This window comes from Ammodytes marinus, assembly GCF_949987685.1.
Source record: "Ammodytes marinus genome assembly, chromosome: 16".
Taxonomy (NCBI): Eukaryota; Metazoa; Chordata; class Actinopteri; order Uranoscopiformes; family Ammodytidae; genus Ammodytes; species Ammodytes marinus.
This window is the reverse complement of record NC_137220.1, coordinates 7,478,299-7,501,128: the sequence shown is the minus strand read 5'-3', so window position 1 is coordinate 7,501,128 and position 22,830 is coordinate 7,478,299. Positions and strand designations below refer to the sequence as shown.

Genomic DNA, 22,830 nt, shown 5'->3' with positions numbered 1-22,830 from the left:
ATTAAAAAAATAGTTTAACAACCCAGATGCGTCTCAGGTTATGGCTCATTCAAACCTTGCATGTGATAAAAACCCATAAGAACATCGGGAAATAAAGCCACCTCACAAAATCCAGCAAAAAGAGCTTACATAGAAAACTCCATACATGATGTGCCAAAGGGGAATGTACATTTTGTTTCCTTCTTTTGTACATGTGTGTTAATATGACGGAATTTTAGGGCCAGATGGAGATTTTTTTTAAATAAAATTACGAGAATATGTTAGTAATTTTACAACACAAAAAAATAATTCAACAAAACATATTACCTGTAATTTACAAAACAAGGGTGGGAGCAGTGTAGTGGCAGTGTCCCTGTCCCCCACTGATTGTCTCAGGTGTCAGGCCGTGCCACACACAGACAATCAACAGCAATTCATAATAACGTGGCGCTGATTTGCACTTCAGTCTCATAATATTACTCCTTTTTTTCTCTTGAAATTACGATTTCATCATTGTAAAATTACAACTTTTTTCTCGTAATTTATTCATTAATTTTTTTCACTTTAAAAAATAATAATCCCTTTCTGATCCATGTTCTAATATATGAGGCAGGCCATTACACATGTACATCATTATTTTAAAGCAAACATCATTCACAATTCATCTTTTTGCCCAAAATGTTTTAAATATGCCACCTTCCAAAATCCTCACCCTTTCTTTCCAACAAGTTCAGATAAACTGCTTCTGTATGAACGGTAGACTGCTGCTGTTTAGTTTCAAAGCAGTACTCCCGACTCTGCTGTGCCTCATCCCTAATGTGTGACCGTATGAAGGAATCCCAGGTGTCTCCACTGGCTCCCAGTCAGAACAATGTGCACCTCCTGCCTCTCTTCTTGACGGGCGGAGGGCACAGCACGGCCCGGATCGCCTCGTCAAACACCGTCTTCAGTCCACGCTGCGTCAGAGCGGAGCACTCCAGGTACTTGACTGAACCTGCCAGAGGGACAGCCAACCACATGTGGACATCACATACAGTACATCTCACTATTTACTATTACAGTACTCTTGAATATAATCCATTGCTATTAGACATGATCAGAGCTATGGTGGGGGGTTTGTTGTGAAAATGCATTGAATGTACCAATAAGGCTGAGTTAACAAACTCATATCATGGCTTTTCCCCTGACCAATGAGGAAATAAGTGAAGCATTAGCATGTAACCTGAAGCTTCACAACTCATGCAAACATCTGTAACCCTTCTACACTCGCGCGCCATGGGGTTTCTCTAGTTTATTTCCCTCAAAAGATATGTTGTTTTGGTCCCATTTGACTTAAAGCTATAGTGCGTAAATTCTATTGCTCCCATGAGGAATTCTGAGGAATTACAACAACACTGTCTGCACATCTATATGAGGTAAGCCTTTGGTGTTTGTAGGTGCCTTTCTTTTTTTGGGATTTTATTCCCCCTACTGTAAGTCCAGGTTTTTCTCAGAAGTGTCCACTTAAGCTCCCCGCGTAGGACCCCTTCTGGTTCTGGAACTTGCCTTACTACAAAGATCATGTCTTAAGTACTGTGGTCTCTCCAGAAACCACACTGTGGTTCTGGTAGGATGTCTTCAGAAATATGAGAGCATGACTCGGGCTAGCACTTTGCCAGCAACAGAGAGTAGGGAAATTCCTCTGCTGTTGCCACAGTCAGCTTTGTCGCCCTTTCTCTTATAGATGGTAATTATGTCTGCATCCCTCCTCTCCTGAGGGATGGTTTCAGAGGACCAGATGGCATTTATCAGATGGTGTAGCCGACGGGTGAGGAGGTATCCACCATGTTCAAATAGCCTATAGCCCACCAGGCATCTGCTCCGAGATCCCCTACCAGAGGCTCAAGACTGGCACTTACCGTGTGTTGCCACAAGGAGGCACAGTAGGGGTCTTGGTGAAGAGGAGGTTATGTACTGTTATGAAGACTTATGCATTCAGCTTCCTTTACACAGGGCTTGGTTGGTCAGCGGCAGGGACTAAGGGAGGGAGGTCACATGCATCCCTACATGCAATGGTTTCCTAGCATGTTGCACTAGACGCATCATAGCACGCTGTGAGCAAGGCTCACACACACAACAAACACACACACACACACACACAGGCAGATACCTACCAATCTCCCTGGCCATGGCGAGGCCCTGTGGGTAGGCAATGGGAGAGAGCTTTTTGTCTCTCAGCCTCTCAATGGCGTCCTTGTCATCCCTCAGGTCCAGCTTGGTGCCCACTAGGATCATGGGAGTGTTGGGGCAGTGGTGACGCACCTCTGGATACCACTGCATTTAACACAAGCACAAGGCAAAGGTCAGTGTCAAGCAAAGACGCTACCACAAACTGTGTAACCAAACGTGTGCAAACATACCTGCAAAACGTATTCATTTATAAATACATTACATAGTAAATTTAAGACACAGTTTTAGTGTTTTGTTACAGGGCAAGTTTTAAAAGTCAACATCAAGTTGTCTACAGCTCAGTTCTAAAGCATCACCAGTGGGCAGGGAGAGCATTTGAGGATTTGTGAGTAGCAATGGGTGCTCAGAAATCAAACATAGTCTTTTAATAGTCAGAATCAGTACCTTGGCTCGGACGTTCTCAAAGGAAGCCGGGCTCACCAGAGAGAAGCAGATCAGGAACACGTCCTGCACACAGAGAGAGAGAGGACAGATGTTTGACTATCAGAACACAAATACCAAGATTGTGATTCAGAACACTTTTAGTCAAAAAATCAGCTAATATCTAGTGTGTGTGTGTGTGTGTGTGTGTGTGTGTGTGTGTGTGGGTGTGTGTGTGTGTGTGTGTGTGTGTGTGTGTGTGTGTGTGTGTGTGTGTGTGTGTGTGTGTGTGTGTGTGTGTGTGTGTGTGTGTGTGTGTGTGTGTGTGTGTTACCGTCTGAGGGTAAGACAGGGGACGGAGCCTATCATAGTCCTCCTGCCCTGCTGTGTCCCAGAGGCCCAGGTTGACTGGTTTACCATCCACCATCACGTTTGCAGAGTAGTTGTCGAATCTGAGACACAAAACACAAGACAACGTAGGTTTTTAACCCTTAAAGTGCAAATGCTACATTTAACAAATCTGAGGGGTGTGTGTGTGTGTGTGTAGTTTAAGCAGCAGCTAGACTCACACAGTGGGGATGTATTCTCCTGGGAAGGCATTTGTGGTGTAGCTGATGAGCAGACATGTCTTACCCACCGCACTGGAGGAAGCAGAAAGTAACAACACACATAAATACATTCATGATGACTATGCCTGTTGTTGCAGTTGGCTGCTCTGACAGGACAAAGGCCCTCCCCTACCGTCAAATGCAGGTGCTTAGAGAGCGCCTTGCATGGCAGCTACTGCCATCGGTGTATGAGTGCGTGTATGAATGGGTGAATGTGGTAAGATATGTAAAGCGCTTTGGGGCTGAGAAAATCGGCTAGAAAAGCACTATATAAGTCAAGTCCATTTACCATTTACCATTTAAAATGGTCATGGTTGCAGCTAAAAAGTTGATACTATTAAACTTCAAGTCTCCACAGGCCAAGTGGTTTAGGAGGAGGCGGAATCAGAGGATTTTCCTTTTTTGTCTTGTGTTTTCGTCGTTAGTGTATTTTTTTTGTATTAGTGTATGTGTCTTTGTTTTATTGTAAAAAAATAATGATGAAAAAAGACCACATATCTTTTTATTTAATTAAAAACTGGCCCATTTTGTTGACATGCTTTGTAAGAGGTTCCTGTATTTTTGTCCCCCTCTCCGTATCTGGCTACACACAGGGAGCCCCAGGAAGACGCAAACAGAGAAAAGGAAGAGTGCAGAGTCTGATAATGACGTGCTATGAAGTCAAGGCCATGGCACATGGTCTATCTCTGTACAATCTGTCAAACATGGAGGACATTCAAAGTGCTTCTCATGTCAAGGAAAACAAAAGAAGGACAGTGAGAAAGACAATGAATACATCGTTAAAAAGTAGTTACAGAACCTCCCGGGAAAGGATACATTTTCTGTCTTTGTCATAATAAACCGCAGCTATTAGACACATTGTCAGTGTCTGGTTGACATGAATTGTTCGATAAATGTTTTTTTTTATTTGGCCATATCTAATAAATTTGCAAGTGAAAAACAGAAATCTAGATTACTCTGCATGCTTAGAACATATAACAAATGCATCATTAGATTATTGAAATGGGCTTAATTTTTTTGTAAAAATATAGGCTAGTTCTAGGACTTACAGCAACGTTATGTAGCCTACCGGTATGTATTTTAATAGTGTTACAGCTGGTAAAATGATCTGAACATCACATATTTGAAATCAGACCAGCTGGTTGTGGGTGGATGAGTGAAGGTGGGATAGACATTGCATTGCATCGCTAGGCTACACAGTGTCCCTAGCCTATGTGGTGAAACATGGCAGACCGGTGTGTAGGTGTGACAACGTTACATCATTAGAGAAGGAGACAGCCCCTCAGCATCCAACCACCTCTATGTGTGTATGACTGTAGCATACAGAGCAGCCACACCGCTGGCACCCAGCACCGCCCGCTATTCATGACAGAAAACCTGCCTTTCATTGTATCATTATCATCATTTTATTTCAACGTCAAATTTAAACATTTGACACCCATCAGGGTTTAACGGAGCCCGGGCTATTTAGTGAATGCCGACTCCCCCAGCCCATCCCCTCTCATCTACAAAAAGACTGAGCATTTTTGCAGAAAAAAAAACCCAGACTGTATTCTTACCCATCGCCCACGACCACGCATTTGATGGCTTGCATTAGCGCAGAGAGGTACCGTTACCCCGAGTTGAATTGATGCCCGGCAACTGCTGCTCTCTTCGGCTTCTGTAGCGGCAGTAACAAGTGGGTTGGTACCGATGCGTACGGATGATGGGCTGGAGCGACAAGCGGAGCACTACGCCGGGGCCGACTACAGACGAAGTTGACCGGAGATACACGAACGCATTTAAAGGGCCAGTTCAGACAAATGAACACCCACATTGTTCCGGGGATGGGGGTGCGTTCACCAATATGACTTGTTCCCGTATGGGGAAATACGTATGGCTGTTTAATTTGAAGAGAGCCGTATTTTATGGCTTCGTTCCTTTCCAAAAGCAGTTAAAAAAACGGCTCATCGTTCTTGACGGAGTGGGCTCAATTGCATATGAAGCCAAAAGGTCTGAACCAGGAATCATAAATGGCTGCTCACTTCTCTTAGGCCCACGAGCAGGAGACGGTATTTTTCGCTGATAGCCTAGTAGAAACAGCGAAATGTAAAGAGAATTGATTAAAAACAAAAAGCAGTATTGTATAGGCCTAAGTAAATTGAAATTGTGATAACAGTATTGGAATGCAGTTGGCATAGGATAGGCCACTTCAACGTAGAAGAAAATATTTAAATAGGCAAGTGATTGATTCTATAACGAATGCAGTGGAAGTATACAGTTGAAGTGGCCTACTGTAGAAGAAAATGGAAATATTTAAATAAGATACAAGTACCTCAAAACTACACTGATGTAGTATCCACTGCTCAAATATATATGTATTGAGAGATGACTCAAATAATAAGTATTAAAAACTACATTTGGATACAGGGCCCCTCTCCAGGTGAATCAGCCTGATTTGGCAAATAAAAAAACAAAGACTCACAATGAAAATTCTAATCTCTTTATTGCTTGAACTGCTGTCGGGTATAGTGCTACAGAGAAAATCCAAAACACACACCAACATTTATAAGCACAAATCACTCCAATCTATGTGAAGGAAGGCACACTAACTATAGAAAAAAATAATGGACGTCTGGTGAGGGTCACTGTTTGACAAACACTGATGACAGCTATTGCTGGACATAAACATGACGCCAGATGTTCTGAGTAGTTGAGACTCAAGGCTCAACATTATCACACCCAATGTCTCAGCTATGGCTCATTTCATTTTGAACCATCTAGTCCGAAAAATACTGTAAAGTCATACGTCAACAAAATACAGTATCAAGTCAAAATGACAAGATGGTGGACACACACATGGCATATATTGGTGAACACACTGTTGAATTAAGACATATTTGACAAAACACAACAGATCAGAGACATTTAACACTAAAGTGTGATGATGTGTTTTTTTCCAGAAAATATACATACACAAATGAATCAATTGAAAGCGCAAAGTAAATGTTAAGGCCAAAAAGTGAAAGGCAGGTCCCCCATTGGCTGGTCTACAGTAATGATCCATTTTGAATGATTGCAGCAGAATACTGTGCAAGGAGATGTAAGAGAGAAGAGGTGGCAGAAATGTGCATAAAACACAGTGACAAACATCAGCAATAAAGGCAGGTACTGTTATCGGGGCTTTGAATCATCATATCCAAATACACAGGATTTTACTAGTGGGCTGCCTGTGAATTCTTGTTAGACCTCAATACCTTTTTTGACACAAACTATCTTTGACCTATTGTCAGATCAGAAAGTTTCAGATTAAAGAAACGTCTTGGATGTTTCCCAAACTTTATGAAAATGCAATACAAGGTCGTTTTCATTATTTGGTTAATTTCAAGCCGCCTTTTTAAATTGATTCATGATTGTGAATAAGGTTACATTTTAATGGCTGAAGCAATGTGTGAATCATTATAAAAAAAATATCCCAGCCCATTTATCATTATAACCAAAATAAATAGTTTGTCCCAGGACTAATGCAAACCTCCATAATATTTAAGATTAAAGCTCCTTATTAAGACTTTGAAATATGAAAAATCTGCATCAGCATTATATTTGGCACCAGCTTTGTTTGAAGTACCTTTTTTGTTGAATTGCGCTCCCTTTAAATGAGGGGATCAGACAGTGAACATAACAGCATAAAAAAACTTTTGATTATATAGTTTGTATATCACAAAATGTGCATAAAATATAGTCATTTACACTTAATATATAGATCTGTAGCAGAATTGTTAATAGAAGGACGTGACAGCAGAGTTAAAGGGATACCTGGAGTATTTTCAAGTGTGTGATGTGATAGCAGTCTCCTTTACCAAACACCGCCAACTAAATGGGATGAGAATTTCACCCAGAAATACAATGGGGTTAAAGGACAACTAAGAGAAAATGTTACCGATAATGTATTATTCACGTTTACTCTATTATCAATGTTATGTAATAAAAAGAACAAGAAATAAACAAGATTTTTTTTTTTGTTGTAAAAGCATTTAAATGTAAAAACATTCAGTGAAATGTTAGGAACCTTTAATGTTAAAAAATAAAGCTAAAACGGAGAATTTAAAATAAGCAAAGGGCGATGACAAAGGAAAACCAGAAAACAGAAAATACAAAGATTTACCTGGAAATCAATTGTGCTTTTTGTTTAGTTTAGGTTTTATGTCTTATTTCCCTCTTGGTAAAAACCTTCTCGATACTGTAGGTGTACAGCTGGTTCTCCGTACAGTATTTCAATGTCAAGGAAACCCTTTAAGAACGGTTTGTCTGCATGGTACACAGCAAGACAGCAAAAGTTAAAAGTAAAAAAAAAAAAAACTTAGCCACGCTAGCACTGGTGCTGTACTTCAGCACAGTGGTGCATGGAGATAAAAAGCTAACACCAGCATGCAAACATACACTGATGACGTTAGCAAGCAAACGTTTGCTCGTTGGCACAAAGTACAGCTGAGGCTGATGGGAATGTCAGTAGATTTGTAGCTTCTTGGTCACAAACCAAAGTATGAAACACATGTTGATGTGATGACGGTGACAATCACCAAAGATATTACAGTTCATCCTGAGGGAAAAAGTGGATCGCCAGACTTTATGGCAAATGTTTCTCAAAGTTGCCGAGATATTTCAGCCCGGACCAAAGTGGTGGACCAAATGGTCAAAACTGCCATCCCTAACGCCATCCGCTAGCATGGCTAAAAACATCTGGACAGATACAAAGAGTAGCAACAAACAAGTAAAGCTTTTGGCGTACCGTTTCAAAAAAACGCCTGTCACAGGCTCTCTGTGAACACTAAACAGCAACACTAACTGTGCATTCACACTGGGAACATGTCTGACTTGCATTGGTCTTTTCTCATCGACCAAGGAACAGATCAGATTACGCCATCTCTATTTCCAGGATTTCTATATCCTGTCTTAATTTATAGAGCCAGTTCATCCAATCTACTTTCTTTTTGACCACATAATGCTGCATATTTTCGCTGGACTATTTTTGGTCAACTGTATATATTATTTACATTATAATCTAATAAGGTTTTACTTGTCAGAATGTTTAGCTCTATATTAACTATCACACAAAGATTTTTCATGTGGTGTTGTGAGCTGTACTTTACCCAGAGCTCAGTGTGAATGCACAGTCAGTCACACATACACAGCTGGACATTCAAAGTGTAGGCAAAACACCTATTTGGTATTGGGTTAACAGCTACACTGAACCGCGTCTGACCTCAAAATACCTCCTATCTCCTGAAGACATACAAAACAATTGTTTTTTTTAAATAAGTGATGAAAAGTAACAGATGTAGGTGTGGTAACAGATGTGAAAGACAGAGAGTAGAAGTGGGAGAATAAGCATGTTGTGTATTGGTAGAGGAGGAGGGCTCAGACAGAGAGGGACACAAAGCTGTTGTACTGCTCGATGTTCCTCTTGAGGATGTCGGAGCATGGACCCAGCACTCTCTCAAAGCGCGGCCGGTCCAGTTTGACACACTTGAGCGGTCCGCACGAGACAACAGTGGCAGCACGGGGCCGGTTCATCAGCAGGGCAATCTCACCTGGGGGGGGGGGGGGCATAGGAGAGACAACAGTCATACAAAGTACAGTCGACTGTTGGTTTAGTGCTCTTATAGATCTGTAAAATAATATTTCATATTTTTTCAATAATTCACACTGTCCATCTAATTCTTGCAGCCAATCTAGCAGCTCTATGGTCTGGTTTGAGTTTAGTTCATTAAAGATCCCTATTTGCTTTCCTGGGGTCTCCATTACTTCATAACATAAAGTGGATTACATACAGCCGTGTCATTCATACTCACACAGTACATCAATGGTACAGCAAAAACCTAAACTTACATACTTAGCTTTCATACTCACAACATTAAAAAAAAAAAAAAGTCAACACAATACTCATACAACACTCATGAGCTTTCATACAGTTTCTCCTATACAAATTTACATATGGAGTTTGTCCTACTCACCAAAGTAATCCGACGGGCCCAGTCTGCCCACCTCCACAAACTCCTCGTCCACTGAGCGCCTCTGGAGCACAGCTGCTTGCCCCTAACAGATCAACACACACATCGTAAACTACATATCCCACAAATCAACTGACACTTTCACTAAATCTACATCCAACATGTAAATAGTACATCCCAGTTTTTCCAGAAGATAGCCACTAGGCGATATAGCCTCAAAATTAAATCACCATATTTCAAGGAAATTGTGCGAGAACGATATTTATGACTTTTGATGAAGAAAGAAGAATGAACACATTTTTTTTGGTGATTGCAGCTTACAGGTAGCATTTACCCTGCGCTCTGACCCTCTCGAAGTGTGGTAACTTGAGAGGGGATATGCAAAAAAACAAATTTGGACGTGCCTTGTGCAAAGAAACTTTACTTAGCGAGTATGGCATGCAGAACTAAGCCTGGTGGTTTGGGTTGACCAGTGTTGACAGAAAGGGGCGTGTACCTCCAGGATGATGAAGAACTCATCCCCAGGCTCTCCCTGCACCACGATCTTCTGTCCGTCCTGGAACTGCACCGTCTCCAGGGCGTCAGCCACCGTCAGACGCTCCCACTTATCCAGAGACTCTGTTCAGGAGCAACACTATGGTCAACACTCAACTCAGCTGGATGAATTAAGGGTCAATTACAGAAAGATAGTTGAAGGTGCACTATGTCACTTTGGGTTGTGTCAAAAACGTGAACATTTTCTATGGTATATTCTCATAAATGATTAAACAAACTTTACTCACAGGAAAATTGGATCCCTGGAACACTGTCTGAGATGAGAAAAGCTACATACTAAAGTAAACACTGTTGTTGTTGTTGTTGTTGCCTACTGCAGCAAGGCCCACAGTGTTGTTCACAAACATATTCTAGTCGTACGTTTGGTTCCAGGTGTCTCAAAATAATTCAGTTTTGATTTATGATGATAGAATAATTTAATACAAATAACATGTCGAGTAAGTTTGTTTTGTGAACTCACTGCGGGCTCTGCAAATATAAACAAGTCCTCCTCCTCTGACCTACATAGTGCAACTTTCAAACAGCAGACATGAGCAATGAACGTATGTGCTCACCTAAAATGGACACCTTGCTGAGGAACTCCTCATACATCTTGCGCTTTCTCAAAGTGCTCCCCTAAAAAAAGAAAAAAATCAACGGTAATTATAACAATCCAGACATATCTATTGTATACATAATTCTTTAGTTGTGTTATTTCCAGTGGTTGACATCTTACCATCAGTATTCTCCTGTAGCTGTCTCTGTCGATGCCCCAGAGCTTGACGTCAGACTTGGCCTGGACCGTGGCAGCGCGAGGCGTCCCGTAGATCAGAGCCAGCTCCCCAAAACTGCCTCCCTCGCCAATACTGGTCACCAATTCATTGTTCACATACACCTGAAAGAAGACAGAATATAGGAACCTCGGATAAGCCACGTTTCCTCATGGCATTTCTAGGGAGACACATTTTTACAGACATCAATAGTAGCGACAATATCAAGAAATGATGCCAGTGAGGGTTCAATTGAAAGACTGGTCTATACTGTATAAGCAAGAGTTCGTTTTTCTGGGACCCAAAAAAAAACTGTACTAATTTAACATACCACATTACAAACAGGTTTTTGCACTTTCACAAACAGTGTAAGTTATCCATTGTTGAAATTAGATGGATTCATATATTTGTTTAGCCAATGGTGGGAAGCAGAGAGCGGAAATCCGGCTGGTACTTAGTAAAACCATTTATTTGCTCATTCTAGTTGTGTTAAGGCCAGGACACACCAGTCCAACTCGTTCCGACTACCCAAAAAATGGAGTCGCCTTTTCAGGAAGCTCCAGTCTTCCCGTCGCGGCCAAAAAACACACCGAGACGACTGCTTATTTTCCGTACGCTCTGCGCTTGCGCGGGACGTAATGTCTCCACAACAGCAGGCGGCGCTAATCTGTATTGTGGCCCGAAAAAATACGAAAGCCGGAAATGATGGGACAGCTCTCTAGAGCATAAACATAGATAGAAATACGTATTTATATTTATGGACCATAAGAGCACAATTTTTAGCAGAGAGTGTCGAGCATGGTGTCGAGCAGTCAACAAGGGTTGATGCATGTGAGTACTCTCAAAACGAAACGAACAAACACATTAAAACGATGGCTAGCTGTTGTTAGCTATTTGTGCTACCCGCCTCACTTCCGGGCTTCACTGATTCGCTAGCCCTCCACCAATCAAATTGCTCCAAATGAAAGACAGTCGGCCGCCGATTGACCTCTACGTCGGCCGACGTCATGGCACACACCAAACAGATTCGTGTCCCGACCCCCTACCGACACTACGACAGCGATTATCTGGCCGGTGTGTCCTGGCCTTTAGTGAACCTTTGAGGTTTCCTTCACTGAACCACTAAAACACATGTAACAAACTAAGTAAAAACTAAAGAGTAATTTTCAAATAGGGAGAAACGCTGGCACATGCAGTATGTTCTCTGGATTTTAAGAGGGCACAAAGATAGAAGAAAGAGCTCTTACATCCATCTCTCCCTGGTCGATGACGTAGAAGTTGTCTCCCTCATCACCTGGAACAAGAGCAATGAAGAGACCCATGAAGAAATAAATTAAGACACCACCACCACCTCCTCCACATGAAATGCTCTTGAATGAGGATGGGCTTGAGGAATTAATGCAATCCCTCAATCTTGGAATATACTACTTGTGCCCATCCATAGTCTTAAACTCACCTTGTTGAATGACTGTTTCTCCACCAATGTAGTTGATAGAAAACATTGCATCAAAGATGTCACTAGAAAGACAAAAATAAGTGGATGAGCTGGAAATGGCTTGAAAAGGATATTTAAACAAGTAATAAAATGAGTGATTGGCTTTTACCTCCTCTCATTGTCGTCCAGGTGGGCAAACAGAACGTTCTTCTCCATGGCTTTGGACAGGGCGGCCATGCTTTTGTAGTCTTTGGGGATGACCTAGTGACAAAAGCTTGTTGTTAGATTCTGCTGGTCCATCTCAGTGAATATTAGGATTACCATGTACTAGACTTACTGTACTTGTGCACTCTTACTTAAAATATCCACATTCCATAGTCCACTTTTTTGTAATAACAATGATGATTTCAGACAGTATCAGCCGATATCCAATTTTTTTTTTTAAGTCTTTATTGAATATGTTAAAAATAATACAAACAAAATAAAACGAATGAGCAGTAAAAAAGGAAATAAATAAAAAAAGTAAAAAAATGGGATCCTCAGGATCCTAAGCAACAAATACATAACTCAAATAATATAGTTCATGTTCAAAAGGGATAGGAAGAAGTTAAGAAAAACTTTTCTGGTCTTATCCCCTCTTATTTTTTATATTTGTTCACAAGAAATAATTAATAAATATCTTAAAAATTAAAAAAGTTCCTGGCTGACCTTTCTGACATATGAAGCGGCGTCCTCCTCTGTGTAGACCTCAGCACTGATGGCTCCTCTGCGGCTGCGCCCCCGAACCACGGGGTTCATGGGAGGAGAAACCTCCTCGTCACGGGAGTCTGAGCGATAGCCGGACCTCTGCTGGGAGGCCAGCTGCTGGGCCTCCTCCTGATGGACAACACACCAACAGGATTAACAATAAGATTATCCAACAATGACAAATTGCTTGGACAGAAATTCTCAGAAACTGGGATGTACGTAGAGACACATTTCCTCAACGTTTAAACAGAAGATTTTGTTTCGACTTAGTTGTCTAGTCTATAAGCAAGAAAAACAATGCCTTTTAGCCTTACCATTCTTCTACACTATTACCAAGACGTTAAGGTAAATGCTGTTGTAATGAGCTGCGATCCATTCATTATTAGGTTTTTGTACAATAATTTAACGGCCCGTCATCGGACACACGTACTAGACAGATTTACACACAGATCGCTCTGTGCATTGTGAAGTCAGGTTTGTGTCTGGGCAGAGAGAGTTATTCTAAGTGGGTCTTTATAAGGTTTCTTGTTAAACGTTCGTGCTGTTCTGTTTGCTTAGCGCCAAAACACTGAGTCCTGCTTTGTGTCGAGTTTGTCTGCACCGCCGTGCGTAAATCAAGTGCCATTCCTCTCTCCCTCTTTTAGTAGCCTAGACCTACACACATGTGCATTCTAACACATTTAATGTTAGAGTGCACATACCATTGTCAAAGTGCTGTGTAATTCATTTCTAATGATCTAGTATTTCTGGTGCAGACTAGTGAGGCAGAGCGCGTTGCCATTTAAACATTTAACTCACTGGTCATTTGCATCCCTAATATTTATTTTTAAACTTAAAGATTATTTTCTAGCATTTTTGCTTTATTTTACAGTTTTGAAGAGACAGATATGAAATGGGGTAGAGAGGGGAATGACCAGGCAGGATTCTAACCCGGGTCTGCTGCGAATAGGACTGAGCCTCTATATCTCAGAAAGCGAGCTGTTGCTGTGACCTGTGCCAGGCTGGCAGCAGCACCCACCTTCTCCAGTCTCTGGAAGTGTTCCTTGAGGAAGGCCATGGGTCTGTCGGGCCGGGCCGTACACAGCTGGATGATGCAGTCTTTGAGCAGCTGCTGGATGTTGTGTTTCTGGACATACTGCTCACACTCCCGGAGGCTCCGCTCCTCCTCACTGCTCCCACTGCTAGAAGCCATGGTCGTCTCTTCACCTGGAACGACATGAGAGACAGAGACACACACACACTCAGTTATAAATATATACGGTATATCCCCTGCAAAATATCTATAAAAAAAAATCAAATTTAAACATGTCGCACACCCGCAATAAGACTGAACTAAGCCTAGATAAAAGAATGGATTCTCAACAGAGCAAAGTGGTCAACTGCCCTGGGGCCCATGACCTTCAGGGTCCCCAAAAGCCCCATGTTCCATGTCTGTCAGTTGGCTGCAAATAATAATAATAGGATTTATTTTAAGTAAAGTAACAGTAAATATTCATCCAGTAAATTGAATTAACTCAGGTGCTGCAAAACTAAACATGCAGTGTACACATCAATGCATTTGTAGGCCTAATGTTAATCCATATAATAATAATAATATAATACGAAACCAAATATGGGCAGTTGCGTAATGACTAAAGTTACTTTTAGTTATGATAATTAAGTACAATGTGCCAACAACACATTTGTACTTTTACGTAGGCCTAAATAACTTGTAGAACTTCCTGCATTTTTGTGGTGAAACTGTAGTATTATTACAAGGACGCGAACACTGCTAAATATTCACCCGGAAAGTAAAGGGGAACTTCAGTTAGCATGAGCAGTCGGACATGTAGAGGAAAAGACGGAAGAAGCCAACTACCTTTAGTCAAAATGGAAGTAGCCTAGCTACAAGGTATTGTAGTACAGTAGCTTACAGTAGCTTACAGTAGCTAGGTCAACGTCAGCTCTGTTAGCTCTGTTTGCTTACCAAACAGTTAAACAGGTAGCAAGGTTTTTTTTACTTCCTGCCTAATGTTACAGTATAGTTAGCCGGGTACGTAGCAAACGACTGCTAATAGGCTGCTTGTAGACTGTAAATAAAACGAAAATCAATGTAATTCTGGTGAAAAGTTATTGTTTTTACACCCGATCTTGGCTACCAACCACATACTTTAGCTTAGGTAGCTAGCTGTAAGCCATATACAGTCCCGTATCTAAACAATGCTGAAAACTCGCCCTTACAGACAAAGAGGAAATATTGCCTCCTAAAATGAGTGAAAACTTACTACTCACACGTCAAACAACAATAAAATACGCACCAAACATGAAATGACGTGCGTCCTGCTTGTTTTCTTCCAAACAACAGAGAATTACTACTTCCGCCTGGACCCTTCCACAATAAAACTGCCATCCACCCAAACAACTGCTAACTTCCTGTTTTCAGAAAATTCAAATAACATGACAGGTCCTCGAATTTGGTCACATAGTATAGCCTTCCTACTTCAAACTCAGGCATCTCCCGGGAGAAAGTTACCTCGTATGGGTTTAAGGTTATGTCCAATTTAAAGCTGAAACAATTAGTCAGCAAATTCATGATTTGGATGGATAGATATTTAAAGGTGTAGTCAGTGAGTCTGGAGAAAGGTTGTTGTTAAAACATTTTTTTGTAAAAAATCAATGAATATATCTTCACAAGGTCATATTAGATCAGACAATGCATTCCCATTTGCACATTCATTCATTAACCTGTACTTGCTTCTTCCAACTCAGAAACATTACAAAACTCAAGTCTGTTGTATCCCAACCTGAGCTGGGGATGATTGTTCATGCTCATGCATATCGTCCCTGCTACTGCAAATCCATTCTCACCTGCCTCAGCAAATCGTCTCTGAATCAACTGGTCCAGAATGCTGCTGCAATGCTGTTAACCTGGAACACTCAAATGAATCATATACTCATTTTATCCTCTTTTATATACTGGCTTCCTAATAGGTTAGGATTCATTTTAAGATTCTTGTTTTCACGTATGAAGCCAGAGTGCATCTGTTAGCTTCTCTATCCCTTTATCGCCACTAGGTCAGGTGGTCTGACCAGGGCTAACTGGAAATGATAGTGCCTTTGAGGTTGTAGTTCCTTCCAACTCTTCCTTCAGACATTTGTCTCTAAAAAAAAGTTGGAATAGCATGAAGAACCAACTATTGAAATTGGCCTTTGCCCTCACCTTAACATGACTATTTGTATTTATTGTTCTTTTTCATATCCCCTATGAATATTCTATACTAAATAAACACACACACACACACACACACACACACACACACACACACACACATAAACACAGAAGTGTAGGCGGTGCTTGCTCAACAAGCCATTAGCAGACACACCCACCTTTCTTTATACACCAGCCACTTCCTTCACCCAGTCAGATTGCACAGCTCCATTCGTGTCGACTGCCCAGAGTCCACGGATACAGCCCTGCACCTTTTAACCACCACCTCAAATCAAAGCTGACCACAAAGAAACATACAGGTAAGTAATGACCTCAGCTCTCACCGTTTTAATTAGATTGAATAAGCTTGCCCAACATTTTGATCACTGGTAAAACTATAGTTCATGCTTTTAATCTGTTCCACTGTAGTAAGGAAAGCATTGTTCAACACATTATTATCTGTCAAATCTAATGGATGTTTCCTCTCATCAATTAGTATCTCTGTTATTTCTGTTTGGTAAGGAGAGGTAAAGAAAAAAGTAATGCTTGGAATGTTCCAATGTGAGGTAGTGTCTTTACACTGTTACGAACTAACTCTGCCATAGTGTGTTATTATATTTTAAATCTATAACAAACTGAAATCTCTGTATTCAAAAATCCATGGTTTGTTTTTCTTCAAGTCAGGGTCAGGTTATGGGAAAGGGGGCAGAGACAAACACAGTCGAAACAACGGTTTAACGCGTGTTTGCACAGTGAGCACCACACCTGATAAAGGTGTAGCCTTATCTAGCCATAGTCATTATACAATGTGTTAGGGGAGAGTTGTTGCAGTTAGTAAATGCATGCACTTGTTGTGTGTAAGTGCTCCCAGGAAGTGATTTACCCAGACAAAGTATCCATCACAAACTTGGTGTTAGGATAAAGAAATAATAAAAATAGCTATGGTTTATTGTTAAAAGATCATGTTTCTCAACAAAGTATGACTCTTTCTTCCTCACAGCAGCAGCTACATTCCAGCAGCCTGTCCCTCTGTTCAGACATGTCGCTCTACAGTTTTGGCCTGGAGCCGCTCTCCTGCCACACCTGGAACAAAGACAGGACCCGTAAGTCAAACTACACAACACAACACAACACACAAATAAAATATCTTATATATCTTCATATGGGTTTGAAAGTGGGAGCACACTTGCAGTTCAGAATGGATTTAACATTGTCTCCCTTCTCAAATTGCATTAGTGTTGCCTGGAAAACCGCAGGGAATCTAATTGTCAATACAGGAAATGGACTCAAAGGAGCATTACTTCATACATCTTACTGCACTTGAGCTGCATAATGCCTCCACTGTTGTTTTCATGTCACACAATCAGGCTCTTACTACATTTGTAGCAGGAACCCCCTCCCCCCTCCTCGCATCACTGCTGTTCTTTGCCAATAAATGCATTTTTGTGACGGCACTTTAACAATGAAAGCGTATTGAAACATTTAAATTTCAGTGTCAGTCCCGTAATTTGGTGGTGGACTTTGGTCAATGCCAAGGTGTCTCAACAAGAATCTGCCGCCATGCTATAGCCCGTGAAGCCATTACTTAAGCAGTTGAGCTAAATGCTATCCACACAGGCTTGTAAAGCTTGTGAATTTGATTTCTTGACGACCCTCTAATGTCTACTGCTTCTATGTTATTATATTACTTATTTAAAGCTTTGACAGTTCCTTACTGTTGTGTTCACGTACAGAAATTGCAGTGAGTCCCAACAACAATGTGGTCACCATCTACGAGAAGAATGGCAAAGAGTGGGTCAAGATCCACGAGCTGACTGAGCACAGTGGACGAATCACAGGTACTAGAACCAACATCAGTCTATTCTGGAGAACGCTTTCAAAATCACTTTTGGTCAAAATCAGTGAAAATCTCCTCATGATGCGTTACCTGTCCGTACTATGTGTGTGTGCACTGAAAAAATATCAACATATCAATATCAAATAGTAAACAACCTAGGCTCTTTAAATGACACGTTGCTCGTTATGGTGGGCCACCTTTGATCACAAACCCTTTGTTTACAAACCAGTTTATAGAACCTAGACTTGGTATTGTGGTGAGGAAAAGCAACAATGATACGTTGTAGAAGCAAAAAGGTTTATTTTCAATCAATAGCAAGAAACTCTGCGGAGGGTCACTAGTTGAAACACAGGTAAGTATGTTTTCATTTTTCATTTCATTTAACTTTTATTTATCCTCGAGAGACCAATTGAGGGGTGACCCTCATTTACAATGACGTCGAGATCAAACAAATTCAAAGGAAAAACAATGTTACAAGTTACAATGTTACAAGGAGTGACAACCTTTCCTTAAATCGTCACATATTTAAGGAACTTTTACTCCCCAGGCTGAGAGGCAGACAGTTCTAATATGTTATTGTAAAACATGGGAGGGGTCAGGTTGATCAGCGAAGGAGTGACAGGCAAGGGAGGGGGACGTAGGAGACAGGTAGACAGGTAAGCTGGGTGGGGGAAGAGGAGGGGGAGACAGGTTGGGAGGCAGACAGGTTGAGATATACATTCATATTATAATCGTGGGTGGGGCAGGCTGACCCAGAATAGCAGGAGTAGCAGGAGGCTGTCTGCAGGAACATTGTCCTCTTTCAAATGTATAGTCAGGCTGGCTAATCTCCCTCCACAGTATCATCACTGGATTTTTTTTCAGTGCACACACAGTAGGACAGGTAGCGGATATTCACTGACTTCACTGAGAAAAAAAGTGATTTTGACTACAAGTTTTCTCCAGAATCGCTGACTCCACCTTTAACACCCACAATTTAGTACACACATTTCTGTTTTGATGATGTCAGAATGAATGGAACTGGAACATTTTTTTTTTAAGTAAAGCTAGATTTCAATTACAAGCAGGAATCATTGCATTGTTCATAAATTCTCAGCAATATAATATCGCTTCATAATATACTGTCCACAGGTATTGACTGGGCCCCAGAGTCCAACCGCATAGTGACGTGCGCCGCCGACCGTAACGCCTACGTGTGGACCCTGAAGGATGGGGCGTGGAAGCCAACCCTGGTGCTGGTGCGCATCAACCGGGCAGCCACCTGTGTGAAGTGGTCCCCCCTGGAGAACAAGTTCGCCCTGGGCAGCGGAGCTCGCATCATCTCTGTCTGCTACTTTGAGAAGGAGAATGACTGGTGAGCAATACATCAAATAGAGCTAAAGATGATAGCCATCATGTCAGAGCCTGAGGAGGATGAGGATGTATGTCAATGAGTCAACAGACTAAACTAGAAAAATCTACTTAACTAGACTCTTAAAAATGCATTTTCAGCATATTCTCAAGAACAACATGTATCATAATTCAGCCAATTAACAACATGAACACATGTTATAACCTTCAGAATAGTGCTAAAAATAATTATGGAAAGTTTAGTTGATGTAAGTGCATTGGAAGTTGATATTTATGGTTTTGTATTGAAAATAACTAATGTTGAGGTGATGGCCATTAAAGATGGTTGTATAGGAGAAATATACAGAAGCAAACATGTTTTAGTCAAATAAACACCTAAATGTACATTTTAGACCTTTGTTCATAATAGTTTGAAAGAAGACATGTTATGGAGAAAAAAATCTCAAAACTGACCAGTGCTTGAAAAAACAATAGTTTTGCCTGCAGTGTGTCACCTTGAGTGCCATTTTTTTTTAAACCATTCTCCCTCACTTTCAGGTGGCTGAGTAAACACATCAAGAAGTCTGTGCGCTCCACAGTCCTGAGTCTGGACTGGCATCCCAACAACATCCTACTGGCAGCCGGCTCTGCAGACTTCCACTGCAGGTGAGTCCACATTAACACAATTATAGAATAATGCTGCAGCCTCAAAACAGCGAGCCCATCTTGGCATCAAGCGACCCAACATTGGAACCCAAACATCTATAGTAGTTGTTTCCATGCTGTGCTCATCAGGGTGTTCTCAGCCTACATCAAGGACATTGAGGACAAGCCGGGGCCCACTGCCTGGGGGTCTAAGATGCCTTTTGGGGAGATGCTGCTGGAGCATAAGGACTGTGGAGGCTGGGTGCACAGCGTCTCCTTCTCCCCCAGCGGAGACCAGCTGGCCTTGGTGGCACACAACAGCAGTGTCTCTGTGGCTGATGCTACCCAGGGCAAGGAGTGAGTTCTTTTAATTTTTGAATACCCCTACCTCCCTACCCCTTACCTATACGTTTAAGGGCGTGGTTAAATAAATATTAAATACGACAAAAGAATGTATAGATTGGACATATTATCACCACCTTTCTTACCTCTGTCAATCCAGGGTGACCCAGCTGACCACTGACCGCCTGCCATTGCTGAGTGTGCTGTATGTCAACCCCACGGAGATTGTTGCTGCGGTAACTACCACGTGTGTGTGTGTGTGTGTGTGTGTGTGTGTGTGTGTGTGTGTGTGTGTGTGTGTGTGTGTGTGTGTGTGTGTGTGTGTGTGTGTGTGTGTGTGTGTGTGTGTGTGTGTGTGTGTGTGTGTGTGTGTGTGTGTGTGTGTGTGTGTGTGTGTGTGTGTGTACCAGCAAAGTAAAGGCAGACGGTCATACTTCATTTGAATTTTAATATATTTTTATGCATACTCTTTTTTTTGTCAGGGTCATGACTGTTGCCCCTACCAGTTCAGCTATGGGGGTCCAGGAGCTCTGAAGTTTGTGAAGAAGCTGGACATCCCCAAACAGAGCGCAGACAAACTGGTGTCGGCTATGCAGCACTTCAGAAACCTGGACAAGAAGGCCACCGATGATGAAATCAGCGATCTGGGTACCCTGCACCAGAACAGCATCACGTAAGGGCACACCGCTCTACCCAAGAGGTTATAATGTTATAGCAGGATACTCCAAATACATGAGAGATTTCAGAGGACATTGATAGCCTACAAAGGTTGGGGCTATGAACCACAAAAAAAGATCATGCTGGACATCATTCCAAATGTCTCTCTACTCATGGTGAACAATTAGGCTGGAAGACAAATGTTTGTGTGGAGCTGTATCCAATAGCGCTACCATGTGGTCACTTTACGGGTTGGTGCCTAAAAGTCCTTAACCATAATGTCTGTTTCAAAAGCAATACTGCAGATTTTTGGGCCGAATACATTTTTTTGGCCAAATAGTTTTCACCACTGCTAAAAAAATATAAATAAAAATGTTGGCCTGTGTATCCCTATTGCATTTATGTGCAGCCATATTTAGATGCCACATGCATATTGTATCAAACTCAAGCAAGCAAACCTCCAAAACTTAATGACACTTTTATATAACGTTACAACCTTTCGATTCCTAGACAGGACGTGGGAATTCTACAGAGACCACAATCAAAATTAATATTTTTTAATATATATTTACATGTAACTTTATAGGATTGTGTTGCCTTGCTTTAGGTATGGGCTGTCTGACTGCGACAATAGAAAAGCTGTATAGTTGAGCTAGTGTAAGCCTTGTGTGTATGTGCTGGTTCCCTGCAGGCAGCTGCGTGTTGTATCTGGGGACAGGGACAAAGTGGATAAGTACAGCAGTGTGGGTCTGGACGGAGCCATGGTCATCTGGACTATGAAGGTACAAAAGTCAAGTTTGTGTTTTAATTCAATCATCTTAAACATTGATCATTTATGTTATTTTGATAGGAGGTTATTTACTAAAATTGGAGGTGGATATTCAGCAACAAAAAAAACTCTTAAAATATAATTATGTGATGGAAATGAGTCATGTGGAAACCTAAATTCATGCACACTATTGGTAACACTTAGAGCAAAATGATTTACTATAAGAATTGCTGAGTCCACCTTTATTAATATCTGTATCCAGTATCAGCCAGCAATGCAAACATGTTGCTACATAAAGCTAACTGCTATCTGCTTCAAAACGCCCTTTGTCATCCACTCTAACATGTTTGCTCTGTCATTGCATAGCACTGAGACGCCCCTGACCTGAGCTGACCAGCACGCCCCTGTATCAACCATACACATGGAACTACTGTTGCCAGCCCATATGCTTTTTGACATTTCTCAATAAAATATCACTTTAAAGAAATAAAGAGAATGTTTACAGTCCCAACAATGCAGTGTATTGACTGGATTTTGTGCTGTGTGCTGGGTTAACTTACTTTCCTGCTGCAAGTCTATGTGCCTGTGTGCTTTATGAATTGGGTTTTTGTATTACTGCTCTACTTCCTCTATACCGGCCATTGCTATTTTGCTTCCTCTTACAGTGTCAGTGTCATCATGACTCAACATGGGGCATACCACTCAGTCTAGGAAAACCTTTGTGTTTTGTATCGAACGTCATCAGGCATACATATGTATTCTTTTGAGAAACATGTTTAATTATGTTTTGTAATATAGCAAATGCGAAGCTTAACAAAATGGAGATGCGTGGAATTACTGCATTAAAAACAAACAGAATACGGCCCAGATACAGTACAGATTACCTTTCTATCTCATTGTAGTAGGCTAAACTGGTAGAGTAGCTTAGTTTAGTTTACAAGATCTCCATCTCCTGAGTTTAAGGTTGGACTGTGGGTCATAGAGTTGTCAAAATCCCTGGCAAACATATTCAATACTATGTTAAAGTCAGACATTGACTTTTTCCATGTGTCTAAGCAAACACACACATCAATAAACCTGGGACCAATTGGATCTAGTTGGTTATATTCTGCAATCTGCACTGAAATTATCCATAAAACTGCACTTAATTTAGCCCCGGTGCAAACCGACAAGTATTCAAAGGCTAAACTCTGTTAATTAACCTCTATTCAATCTACGGTGGCCACCATCTCTGCCATTGTGTCCTTGAGCAAGACACTTTACCCTGAACTGTTCCAGGGGCACTGACCGCCACAGCAGTCCCTGCAACATAATTTTTTATTACCGTGTGTGACTTACCTTGTGTGTGACTATGCATGTGTTAATTGACATATAAAGACTTCACTAAATATTCACACTTGAAAATGGAAAAG

The 22,830-nt window shown here is 41.3% G+C and overlaps 3 protein-coding genes across 4 annotated transcripts; 1 reads left to right on the top strand and 2 right to left on the bottom strand.

Moving 5' to 3' along the window:
* Positions 1-842: 842 nt before the first annotated feature.
* Positions 843-4,770, bottom strand: LOC307263310 (ras-related C3 botulinum toxin substrate 3-like; the record flags this gene model as incomplete). The annotated part of the gene is made up of 6 exons (XM_080044438.1): positions 843-973; positions 2,133-2,292; positions 2,593-2,655; positions 2,903-3,020; positions 3,138-3,209; positions 4,736-4,770. 6 exons carry the CDS (start codon positions 4,768-4,770, stop codon positions 843-845), a joined length of 579 nt encoding a protein of 192 aa, XP_079900564.1.
* Positions 4,771-5,642: 872 nt separating this feature from the next.
* LOC307263201 (cAMP-dependent protein kinase type I-alpha regulatory subunit-like) lies at positions 5,643-15,019 on the bottom strand. Its single transcript, XM_080044289.1, has 11 exons — positions 14,950-15,019; positions 13,671-13,858; positions 12,614-12,781; positions 12,075-12,166; positions 11,927-11,988; positions 11,718-11,764; positions 10,437-10,595; positions 10,276-10,336; positions 9,663-9,784; positions 9,170-9,251; positions 5,643-8,746 (listed from the first exon to the last, which is right to left on the bottom strand). The coding sequence occupies exons 1-11, from the start codon at positions 14,954-14,956 to the stop codon at positions 8,574-8,576; spliced, it is 1,161 nt and encodes a 386-aa protein (XP_079900415.1). The 5' UTR covers positions 14,957-15,019; the 3' UTR covers positions 5,643-8,573.
* Positions 15,020-16,037: 1,018 nt separating this feature from the next.
* LOC307262332 (actin-related protein 2/3 complex subunit 1A-A) lies at positions 16,038-21,932 on the top strand. 2 transcript variants are annotated; one of them, XM_080043172.1, is made up of 10 exons: positions 16,038-16,159; positions 16,840-16,942; positions 17,573-17,677; positions 18,808-19,030; positions 19,564-19,671; positions 19,801-20,007; positions 20,153-20,228; positions 20,475-20,665; positions 21,341-21,431; positions 21,785-21,932. In XM_080043172.1, the coding sequence occupies exons 2-10, from the start codon at positions 16,879-16,881 to the stop codon at positions 21,788-21,790; spliced, it is 1,071 nt and encodes a 356-aa protein (XP_079899298.1). In that variant the 5' UTR covers positions 16,038-16,159; positions 16,840-16,878; the 3' UTR covers positions 21,791-21,932. The 2 variants fall into 2 exon arrangements, with proteins under 2 accessions (XP_079899298.1, XP_079899299.1); XM_080043173.1 differs by having other exon boundaries at positions 16,052-16,159; positions 16,843-16,942.
* Positions 21,933-22,830: the final 898 nt, after the last annotated feature.

Bases quoted from the DNA above. Each gene is read 5' to 3' on its own strand.
- LOC307263201 (XM_080044289.1), bottom strand. The intron at 12,167-12,613 runs GTCAGCCAGGAA...TTTTGTCACTAG, and splicing joins CCGCTTCATATGTCAGAAAG to GTCATCCCCAAAGACTACAA. The intron at 11,989-12,074 runs GTAAAAGCCAAT...TTGTCTTTCTAG, and splicing joins CTGGACGACAATGAGAGGAG to TGACATCTTTGATGCAATGT.
- LOC307262332 (XM_080043172.1), top strand. From the start codon at position 16,879: ATGTCGCTCTACAGTTTTGGCCTGGAGCCGCTCTCCTGCCACACCTGG. The intron at 19,031-19,563 runs GTGAGCAATACA...CCTCACTTTCAG, and splicing joins TTTGAGAAGGAGAATGACTG to GTGGCTGAGTAAACACATCA. The intron at 20,666-21,340 runs GTAAGGGCACAC...GGTTCCCTGCAG, and splicing joins CTGCACCAGAACAGCATCAC to GCAGCTGCGTGTTGTATCTG.